Below are 12,056 nucleotides of genomic sequence, written 5' to 3'. Positions count from 1 at the left end.
ATGTGACACTGAAGACTGGAGTAATGATGCTGAAAATTCAGCTTTGATCACAGGAATAAATTATATTTTAAAATATATTCACATAGAAAACAGCTGATTGACATTGTAAAAATATTTCAGAATTTTGACTGTATTTTTGACAGACTTCTGATCAGCAGTGTAGTGTGTTTGACAGATGAACGTGTGTTTCGGTCTCACCTTGGAGAGCTCGTAGAGGCTCAGCACTTGTTTGCAGTAACTCTTGCCGTTGCTGCACTGATCCACTAGCTGTTTGAGCTGAACCAGAACCTGATCGTCGGGTGACGGCACCACCACAAACGACGACAGATTGCTCATGCTGGGCGCTTCAGACAGAGGAGACCGAGAGAAATTAAACTTCAGACTCACAGTTCATTCCAATACTCAATACTCTAATAAGCAGACAAATACATGAGAACAAAGAATTACTGGGTGAAATGTTTGCTCTGTAATATTACAGAACAATTTTCTATAGATTCTTTTCAGTATTGAATAAAAAAATGTAATAAAAATAATAGCTAGCCATTAGCATTTTGCTAAGCTAATGACTCTAAATACTCTAATAAGCATAAAAATACTGTACATGAAAACAAAGAATTACTGAGTGCAATGTTTGCTTTGTAATATTAGTGAACAATTTTCTATAGATTCTTTTCAGTACTGAATAAAAAAAGTGATAAAAATAATAGTTAGCCATTAGCATGTTGCTAAGCTAATGACTCAATACTCTAATAAGCATAAAAATACTGTACATGAAAAAGAATTATTGAGTGCAATGTTTGCTTTGTAATATTAAGGAACAATTTTCTATAGATTCTTTGCAGTATTGAATAAAAAAATGTGATTCAGACACAGATAATAGTTTGTCATTAGCATGTTGCTAAGCTAACGACTCAATACTCTAATAAGCATAAAAATACATAAAAACAAAGAATTACTGAGTGAAATGTTTGCTTTGGAATATTATTGAACAATTTTTCTATAGATTATTTTCAGTAATTAATAAAAATTAGATTAAAATAATAGTTAGCCATTATCATGTTTGCTAAGCTAACTACCATAAAATACATGAAATTACTGAATGAAATGTTTGCTTTATGATGATTTGGAAATATTTTCTGTGGATTTATTTTAGGACTGAATAAAATGTGATTAAAATAATAGTTAGACATTAGCATGTGGCTAAGCTAACGACACAATACAATAAACAAAAATACATAAACTACAAAAAATTACTGGGTGAAATGTTTGCTTTTTAATATAATAGAATTATTTACTAAATAATATTTTATATAATTTATTTATATATATAATATTATATTTTTTGAATAAAAATAAAGTGATAAAAGTTAGCCAATAGCATGCTGTTAATGACTCAATACTCTTCTAAACATATGCAAAAATAAAATACGCATAATTGATGTATGAAATACAAAAAAATACTGTTTGGTTTTTAATATTATGAAAAATTTATCTTGAGATACTTTTCAGTATCGAATAAAATGTGATTAATAGTTTGCCATTAACATGTTGCTAAGCTAACAACATGATTAATAAATATATACACATTGGATACACTAATTAAAAACTCATTTGATTATTTTACGGATAGATTTCAGCATGTGAAGACTGGAGTAATGATTACACTTACACTCACAGGAATAAATTACACTTAACTATATATTCACATAGAAAACTCTTATTTTAAATTGTAATAATATTTCACTTTTTTTTACTGTTTTTACTGTATTTTTGATCAAATAAATGCAGCCTTGGTGAGACTTCAAAAACATAAAAAAATCATAATAATTCCAAACATTTTAAAAGTAGCGTACGTTTACGGCCTTTTATTTTGGCTAATAAAGCATTTTTGTTAGGGATGCACGATATATCGGCCACCATATCGGTATCGGTTTGATATATGTTCATTTTTAATGTTATCGTTATCGGCCCGATAAAAAAATGTGGCCGATATCTTGAAGCCAATAAATATTGGATCATTTCCTTCAGCTGAGACACTTCAGACGGCTCTTAAAAATTATATACATTTAGATTTATCGGCCAATATATCGGTTATCGGTTTTGAAATATAAAGAATTATCGGTATCGGCCAAAATTTTCATATCGGTGCATTCCTAATTTTTGTGTTGGGAAATGTGCATGTGACATCTAAACATGCTAAAGTAATCATAAAATTATATTATCTTTTCCTTTAATCCTACTCATAAATGATGCTACTCTAAGCAACGCCTGAACTGTGTATTTGAGCACTTCTTGTATTTTCGTCTCTTCACGACGACTCGCTTGCTTTAATCCTCATTTGTACGTCGCTTTGGACAAAGGCGTCTGCTAAATGACTAAATGTAAATGTAAAAACAGCTGAAAATGACTCACATGATGGTAAACTGCGTCTAGTTTCTCCATCAGGACTGTGAAGTTCAGGCATCATCTCGCCGGACGCTAAACCACGACACCTCAGAACGAGCCACAGGTCTCTGTGAAACCAGCCGAAGTAACGGCACACGCGACTAGCCTCGTTCACGGCGCCCTCGTTCAGCATCTGAGCGATCAGAACATCCAGCGCTCTACGCTCGTCCTCCGACAACACGCATTCGTCATCCGACGCCGGGAGCCCGTCCAGGCTCAAGTGCGCCGGGTCACTCAAAGCCCACATTTTGGAGAAGGAGAACTCTTTGAGGAGGTTTTCGAAGGAGTCTTCGGAGAGAGCCGAGGGAGCGAACAGACTCTGGCGCTCCAGAGCCGTGAGGAGAACCAGTCGCTGGATCCGACACTCCCACTGACGCTTCTCCAGCTGACCGAGACGCAGGACCGGTGGAGGAACGTCACAGCGGGACAACCAGTGACCCGCCAGACCCAGCAGGAGACAGCGCTCCTCAAGCTGGACCAGCTCAGAATCACACTGGATCGGCTCCTGAACGGGACAAACACAGATTCATGAGAGAAACTACAAGATTCGGCCTGGAAATATAACGGGCTTTCACACCGGATAGTTACAGGAACTTAGTTACAGGAACTAGCCACCAAGGTGGTTCCAAGAGATACTGGTTCCCTTAGGAACGTTTTCCCGGTTGCATTCGCACCGCCAGAAGGAACTCTGTATTGCATTTATTTAAATGTATTAAAATATTAATAAATAATAGTATATAAACAATATCACTGAACACATGCATGCCTGCAAATACAAAAAAGTGACCTGCAAAAATATTTAATTTAATATAACATAATATAATATAATATAATAATATATAACAAAATATAATGTAATATAATATTATATAACATAATAATATATAACAAAATATAATATAATAATATATAACAAAATATAATATAATTTAACAAAATATAATGTAATATAATATTATATAACATAACACAACACAACAATAATACAATACAATATAATATAATATAAAGTCAGGACCACTTTAGTAATGTTCTTAAGGTGGACGGTCAATATGAAATGGAAAAGAGCAATGAAATGTCCAATAAGAGAGTGAGATGTGATGCTGGTAAAGGTTCACCTCAGCCTGAGTGAGGAAGAACTGACAGGCGGCCTCTGATTGGACACGATCCGTCAGGATCTGCTGATGACATCGTCTCCAGAAGCCCATCCGGGTCTCCTGACGTTCCCACTGACGCTTGAGCTTATGAGCGCTCAGATCTCGCCGCAGCTTCAGGAGTTACAGAGGAGAGATGCTTTACAATCAGGTCAAACAGCAGATCCTCTAATAATGCTCCCAGAGTCTAGGAAATCCCAATGAGCTTTGGAGGTCAGACAGATTTTTAGGGCTGCAAGATTTGGGGTGGGAGGGGATCTAACTGCAATTTTTCAGATGAAAAATGTGATTTAATAAAAAACATCTCCAGGTTTGCTGTGCTTGCTTTTTGGCCAAAATGGTTTTGGAATGCATATAATTTTAACACAATAATAATAATAATAATAATAATAATAATAATAATAATAACAACAACTACTATGATTATTATTATTTTTTTTTTTAATTATTATTATTACTACTAAAGAAAATCAAACAAAATAATATCATTGTAATATTTCACAGTAAAATAAAAAATCTAAACTTTAATAATAATAATAATAATAATAATAATAATAATAACAAATAATAATAATTATTATTATTAAAAAAACAAATAAAATAATAACACCAAGTAATATTTTACAATAAAATAAAAAATCTAATATTTAATAATAATAAATTATAATAATAATAATTATTATTATTACAAAAATATATAATAATAATACCATTGTAATATTTCACAGTGAAATAAAAAATGTAATTATTAAGAAAGTTAATTATAATAATGTATAATATTATCATCATTATTATTATTAAAAAATGTAATTTTTAACTGTAAAATACATAATATTTAAGAAATATTATTATTAATAATAATAATAATCTTATTATTTAATAGTAACTAAAACAACAATAAAACAATTTATGGCTTTCTAAATTTCTTCATTTTTCAACCATGAAACTAGCACGTTTTTATTTTGGCAGAAAACTGTAGGACATCGAACTATATATTTCATATAATAAATAAAAAAAGCCTTTGCTACAATTAAGCCACATAGTGGTATCACAATTTATCATGCAGCCCTACATAATTATAAAAATTAAGACGTTTTTAGTGCTGATGCTGCAAAATGCAAAGCAAATGATGCATATGCATTTGATTGCCCTTTTATCTGTGTATTTCATTATTCTGGTCTCATGCAGAGAATTATGGGAAATGTAGTTTATTTGCACAATCATATAAGAGTTAAAAAAGTAAGCATTTTATTACCAGCTTTATCGTTATAAAATGTGTATAACATGAATTTAATTATGATCTGCTCGTAGACTTCCTCAAACCTCCAAAAACACGTGTTAAATATGATTTCTGCTGGTCCCTCACCTCGTTTATGATCAGGCAGTCGATGGGCAGCTCGGCTAACTGTGCAACCCTGCGCGCCTGTGTGAAGAGCCCGAGCTCCTGGAGCTCGTCCATCATCCTCCTGCTCTCTCTCTGAAGACCAGCGCTGGAATAATCCTCCAGGAGACACACAGACAACGGCACGGGAGTGTCCGCCAACACCTGACTCAACTGACTGAGCTTCTTAAAGTCCAGACCTGTGATGACATGAACACTCAAAGTTCTTTAATGTGTGTGAAAGAGTCTCTTCTGCTCACCAAAGCTGCATTTATTTGATCGGAAATACAGTAACAGTTCTAAAATATTATTAGAAATGTAAAACAGCCGTTTTCTATGTGAATATATAGTAAAGTGTAATTTATTACTGTGATCAAAGCTGAATTTTCAGCATCATTACTCTAGTGACTCTGAAGACTGGAGTAATGATGCTGAAAAATCAGCTTTGATCACAGTAATAAATTAGTTTAACATACTGTATATTCACATAGAAAACAGCTATTTTAAATTGTAATGTAATATAATATTTCACAATATTACTGATTTTACTGTATTTTTACTCAAACAATTGAAGTTTTGGTGAAAAAAAAATGTAATAGGTCATTTTTTCCTCACAATTGAGTTTCTCTTTCAATTGAGAGAAAAAAAAGTCCAAATTGTGAGATATAAAATCAAAATTCTCACAAAGTCAATTGAGAAAAAAAGTCAGAATTGTGAGAAAAAAGTCAGAATTGTGAGAAAAAAGTCAGAATTATGAGAAAAAAGTCAGAATTGTGAGAAAGACAGAATTGCGTGAAAAAAAGTCAGAATTGCAAGAGTCAGAATTGCGAAATGAAAGTCAGAATTGCGAGAAAAAAGTCAGAATTGCAAGAAAAAAGTTAGAATTGATATAAACCCTTGTAAGTGTGTTTGAGTGGTAAAAGCCGCTCTGACCGTTGGATTTGAGCAGCCGCTCCATGTCCACCAGCAGCTGAAGCAGACGGCGCAGCTCGTACTGAGTCCGGCTCTGCTTCAGGAGCGTCAGCAGCAGAACCGACGCCTGAGACTCCACCCACTGGACCGGCAGAACATCTGAGCTCAACACAACACTGCTGCTCCGCAACTACACACACACACACACACACACACACACAGGCAGTGTTAGAAGAAACTAGTGTTGTAAACAGTACCATGTGACGCTTTGAGTGCTGTTGAGTGGAATCATAAACACCTCTGATTGGCCGTTGTGTTCATGCGCTCATCAGACATGTCTGTGATTGGCTACAATGATCAACGCACGGGGGCGTTTGATTGATTGATTGATTGTTTTATTTAATGCCATGTCAGCATCTAAGGCTTTTTTCATGGCAAAAATGTATTTACAAAAATACAAATATCATATAAATACAATAAAACCAAGCAAACAAACACACAATTAACATATAATAAAAAATCCAAAACCTTTTTTAGGCATAATCTTACTAAATAAGTCCTTAAGTGAAATAACAAGAGCATTCTACTTGTATTAAACTTAAACTTTAACAAAGAGGGGAAATCTTACAAAACATGCATAGAGTTGGGTCTTCATCTTTAAGCAAAAAAGCCTGAGTCAAACTTGTATGACCTATACGACATCTGGTGAAAACCACTTGATCAGATCTAGTTTTAAGAGTGATTAAAAGTCTGTTTGAAATTCGGAAGTGTTTGAAAGTGTTTTGAAGGCACTAGCAGGACCGATTCGCTGATAAACGCTCCTGTGTGTGTGTGTGTGTAAGCACGCGCTGAAGAGCGTCATTGATGTATATTTACAACATGATTTTGTCAACCAATCACAGTCATACCTGATGAGCGTGTGAACACAACGGCCAATCAGAGGTGTTTATGATTCCGTGCTCAGAGCGTCACATTTTTAAAGTTTCAGCATCGACTTGGTACCGAAGTCGGTGCTTTTGTTAACACTAGCAGAAACACAAGCAGTTGAAGAGAAAGAGACCCGCGTGAGCTGTGGGAGCTTACATTGAGCAAACACTTCTGGAACTCCAGCAGTTTGTCTTTGGCTCGCTGATAGTCTTTGTAGTCGGAGCAGAACTCATACATGTTCAGCATGTAAATGAGCGGAGACTCCTGACACACACACAGAAACACAGAGAATGCATGTCAAATAACATTCAATATAACATTGTTTTTTAGAGAAAATAAAACATTTATTCAGCAAGAATGCATTAAATTGATCAAAAAGTGTTTATAATGTTACAAAAGATTATATTTCAAATAAACGCTATTCTATTAATCAAAGAATCCTGAAAAATAACAATTCAAATTAAATGCTAAATAGAAATATAAAAAAACTGATAAAAACAACAAAAACACGTTACAAAATAACTTTGGAATTAAAAAGAAAAATTTAAATATAAATATAAAAAGCTAATTAAAAATATTTATAAATACTATAAAAGCTAATTAAACATATTAATAAATACAATAACAGTATGCAAATATTGCTAAAATAACACTGAACAACATACTGATGCAAAAACATGTCCCACCTGGAAAACAAAAAAGTGACCTAAAATATAATTTAATATAATATTAGTGCTGTCAAATCGATTGATTGCGATTAGTCTCAAAAAAGTTATTAAATGTATTATATGAGTGTGAGTGTGTAAATATATATATATATATATATATATATATATATATATATATATATATATATATATATATATATATATATATATATATATATCAGGCCTGATGTTTTGTTTCATGTATAATATATATTTATAAATATATGTATCAGACCTGATGTCATTTAAACACACACACACGTATATAAATATATATATATATATATATATATATATATATATATATATATATATATATATATATAAATATAATATAATGTACTATAGAAGTAATTTCACATTTGTTTTTTATTTTATTCTTCAAAATATGAAAAAAAGATTAAAGGCCCGTTCACACAAAGAAACGATAAATATAACAATAAATATTTAACATCCACACTAAATAACAATATTGTTCTGTTTATTATAAGCGCTGCAGTTTTGTCGTCTGTCGCTTTAAATGCTTGAGGTCTTTAAAGCAGGATGGATTCTGATTGGCTGTCAATGTTTTTATCGTTCATCAGCTGAAAAAATAATATTTCTGAATGTGATTCCAATGATATTGTTTCTCTGAGCCGTTATCATTATAGTTGTACTGAGGACTTTAAAATATCGGTAACACTGTACAATAAGGTTAGTTAGTTAGCTAACATTAACAGTAACTAACATGAACTAACAATGAGCAATACATTTGTTACTCTATTTATTAATCTTTGCTAATGTTAGTTAATAAAAATACAGCTGTTCATTGTTTGTTCATGTTAGTTCACAGTGCATTAACTAATGTTAACAAATACTACCTTTGATTTTAATAACATATCAGTACATTTTGAAATTAATATTAACTAAGATTAATAAATGCTGTAGAAGTATTGTTCATTCTTAGTTCATGTTAACTAAGGTAGTTAACTAATGAAACTTACTGTAAAGTGTTACCAAAATATCTTGGTCAAATTATTGTTCATGACAAAGAAACTTGACCAATGCCTTCATCATGATCTGATATCTGTTTTGCACTTCAGTTTAAGACGGTGGCTCGTCCAATCAGAGCGTGTCTTACCCTCTGAAACAGCTGGAAGCCACGAATCAGAGGCCGGATCTTTCTCCGGCACAGGAGGATCTTCCACAAGATGGAGAGATCATGCAGGTTCCACACGTGATGGGCGGGGCTCTCGTTGATGTGGGCGGTGGCTTCGTGAGTGACATCATCATCGACAGAAGTCAGGATCCACACACAGAGGCACTGCAGCAGCTCTGCGCCCTGTCAATCAAATCACACAAACTGGTTTTAATCATTTTAATAAAATAAAAGAACAAACAAACAAAAAAGGACAAAAACATTTTATTCCCATTAAAGTGTTTTCAGTTTTTTTCCTCAGTTTAATAAAAAACAAATTGGGGAAAAACTATTTAATACAATTAAAGGGGTGGTATAATGCCCTTTTCACAAGATGTTAAATTAATCTCTGATGTCCCCAGAGTGTGTGTGTGAAGTTTTAGCTCAAAATACCCCACAGATATTTTTATATAGCATGTTAAAATTGTCAGTTTTTGAGGGTGAGCAAAAACGCACTGTTGTGTTCCTTTAAATGCAAATGAGCTGCTGCTCCCGGCACAGGGGGCGGAGCTTCAACAGCTTGCACTCACACACACATGCACTGAACATTTCAAAAACTTTTAGCCTTTTATGTTCAAACCGGAGTCAGACAATGATGGAGAGACTCAAGAAGAAGCGACAACATGTAGAAGCAACAGGACATTTCTGAATGGTTAGTTGGTGAAGTTATGAAGCTGATGTGTAGTTATCTTCTAGTCATTGATTAGCATATTCTGTCTTGATAATCTATAAAGTGTGTTCCGGGGGCGGGGTTTATGTAAATTTTAGGGTTGGTGATGTCACTAACCCGGGAGGAATGTGGTGTAGTCTCTACCAGCCGTTTGTTGAAGTCCGTAAAAAGTGATTTCTGTAAAAGCAAATATCTCCCTTTGCTTTGAACTTTGAGCGTTGTAACTTTGCAGATGTTGTTTATGCTCAAACAGCAACATTACACACTAACTAAAGTCAGAAAAGTGAAATCATAATCAACCACCCCTTTAAATTAACAAAAAAGGACAAAACCATTTCAGTCAGGCTCCAGCAAGAGTTGATCTGTCGGAGTGTGTGGTCTCGTACACACACCTGGTGACAGGCGGCGAGCACAGCCAGAGGAGGACAGCGCTGATGAACCGCTTCAGACAGCAGGATCCTCCAGGGCCGGGGCTTCTCCTGGCTCTGCAGCAGCACCTGGAACAGCTCTCGGGGGGGACCCGGGCCCTCGTCTCGGGGGGGAACCGGGCCCTCGTCCACAGGCTGATGGGAGTTCGTCGGATGAAGATCTTGGAACGCCAGGGAAATGTGGGACTGCAGAGCTGGACTGAACCCGGCAGCCAGAGACTTCACCTGGACAAACCCCACAAAAACATAAGCTTGTGTTATCAGAAATGTTATATATATATATATATAATATTACAGTGCAACAGTCAGGTCGTGAATGAAATGTACGTAAATGTAAGTAAAAAATCCCATTAAAAATGTTTTTAATCTTTTCCTCAGTTTAATAAAAAATAATAATAAAAAAAAACAGGGAAAAAACTACTTAATACCATTAAAACGGTTTTAATTTCCCCCCCATATTTTAATAAAATAAAATCCCATTAAAATGTTAAATAATTAAATAAATAAATAAATAAATAAATAAAACAGGACAAAAACATTGTAATCCCATTCAAATATTTTATTCTTTTTTCCATATTTTAATAAAATAAAACAAAAAACAAAAACAAACAGGAAAAATCTGTGATCAAATAAACAGCCTATCGCAGGACAGACAGGTGTGACAGACAGGTGTGACGGACAGGTGTGACAGACGCACCTGCTGGGGGGGGTAGTTGTGCACCTGCACGAACAGCAGGAAGTGGAGCCACTGTGCGTCGCGAGCGCAGGCCTGAGGGAAGGCGGAGCTCAGAGGAAGAGAGTGGATCCGACAGAACTGAACAGGAAGAGCCCACTCCTGCGCCGCCTCGAACGACGAGCTGACACACACACACACACACACACACCAGGTCATCAAAATCAGTGCACTTATTGTTCACTAAAACTACAACTTTTAAAAAATTTACTCATTAAAGGTGCAGTGTGTAATATTTAGTAATTATGTAAATACAAACTTTACGCAATTAATCCCAGCACTAGTCAAATTCTAAGTACTAAAATGACTAAAATGTAAATAAAAATAAATTAACCCTATTAGTTTAACCCTAAAGGTGCCGATCTGCAGTGTTTTCCCACAGTGTTGTGAATGTTGAAACACTGACCGACTGATTCCTCTCTTCTCCAGTCCGTCTCTGACTGCAGTTTCCAGATCCACCAGCAGCTCCTGAGCCGTCGCTCTCTCAGACGTACACAACTTACTCGCCTTTTCCCCTGAGCACAGAGAGAGCGGGAGCTAATCAGCGCATGCCATCGCTTCAAAGGCATGCTAATGAGCTTTAACACATTGCTAGTGTGTTTTAACATGTTGTTAATATGCTTTAGCATGTTGCTAGCATGTTTTAGTACATTACTAGCATGAATGTTGCAAACATTTTTGACATGTTGCTAAAATGTATTAGTGTGACTTACCAAATTATTAACATGTTGCTAGCATGTTTTAGTACAGTGCTAGTATGATTTAACATGTTGTCAATATACGCTAGCATGTTGCTAACATGTTTTAGTACATTGCAAGCATGAATTACCATGTGACAAGCATTTTTTACATTTTGCTAACATGATTTACCAAATTACTATCATGTTGCAATAATTTCTAGCATACTGCTAACATGAATTAACATGTCTTACCAAATAACATGTTTTAACATTGCTAGTATGTTAGCATTTTACTACTAGCATGTTACTAACGTGTTTTAGTCCACTGCTAGCATGAATTAGCATGTTGCTAGCATTTTTAACAAGTTGTTAGCATGAATTAACGTCTAACCAAATAATGTTTTAACATTGCTAGTATGTTTTAACGTTGTTAGTATGCTTCAACACACATTGCTAGCATGAATTACCATGTTGCAAGCATTTTTGTTAATAGCATGAATTAGCATGACTTACCAAATTATGAACATGTTGCTAGCATGTTTTAACACATTGCTAGTATGCTTTAACATGTTGTTAGTATACTTTAGCACTTTGCTAGCATGTTACTAGCACATTGTAGTAAATTGCTATCATGAATTAACATGTTGCAAACATTTTAACATGTTGCTAGCATGAATTAACATGTCTTACCAAATGACTAACATATTGCTAACATATTTTAACATTGCTAGTATGTGTTAACAGGTTGTTAGTATGCTTTAGCACATTGCTAACATGTTTTAGCATGTTACTACTAGCATGTTTCAGTACATTGCTTGCATGAATTAACATTTTACTAGCAT

General features: G+C 34.3%; 1 protein-coding gene across 1 annotated transcript in view; it reads right to left on the bottom strand.

Moving 5' to 3' along the window:
• spg11 (SPG11 vesicle trafficking associated, spatacsin) overlaps positions 1 to 12,056 on the bottom strand; it is a 41,616-nt gene that overhangs the window by 8,455 nt on the left and 21,105 nt on the right. The window contains exons 23-32 of the mRNA XM_084095957.1: positions 10,941 to 11,049; positions 10,499 to 10,658; positions 9,766 to 10,026; positions 8,647 to 8,847; positions 6,976 to 7,083; positions 5,914 to 6,082; positions 4,966 to 5,180; positions 3,564 to 3,713; positions 2,413 to 2,950; positions 199 to 344 (exon numbers count right to left, since the gene is read on the bottom strand). Coding sequence (XP_083952083.1) covers positions 199 to 344; positions 2,413 to 2,950; positions 3,564 to 3,713; positions 4,966 to 5,180; positions 5,914 to 6,082; positions 6,976 to 7,083; positions 8,647 to 8,847; positions 9,766 to 10,026; positions 10,499 to 10,658; positions 10,941 to 11,049 — 2,057 coding nt within the window. The remainder of the gene's footprint in view (positions 1 to 198; positions 345 to 2,412; positions 2,951 to 3,563; positions 3,714 to 4,965; positions 5,181 to 5,913; positions 6,083 to 6,975; positions 7,084 to 8,646; positions 8,848 to 9,765; positions 10,027 to 10,498; positions 10,659 to 10,940; positions 11,050 to 12,056) is intronic.

Source organism: Abramis brama (genome assembly GCF_963993115.1).
Source record: "Abramis brama genome assembly, chromosome: 20".
Taxonomy (NCBI): domain Eukaryota; kingdom Metazoa; phylum Chordata; class Actinopteri; order Cypriniformes; family Leuciscidae; genus Abramis; species Abramis brama.
The sequence above is the reverse complement of the archived record's forward strand: the minus strand, read 5'-3'. Positions and strand labels throughout refer to the sequence as shown.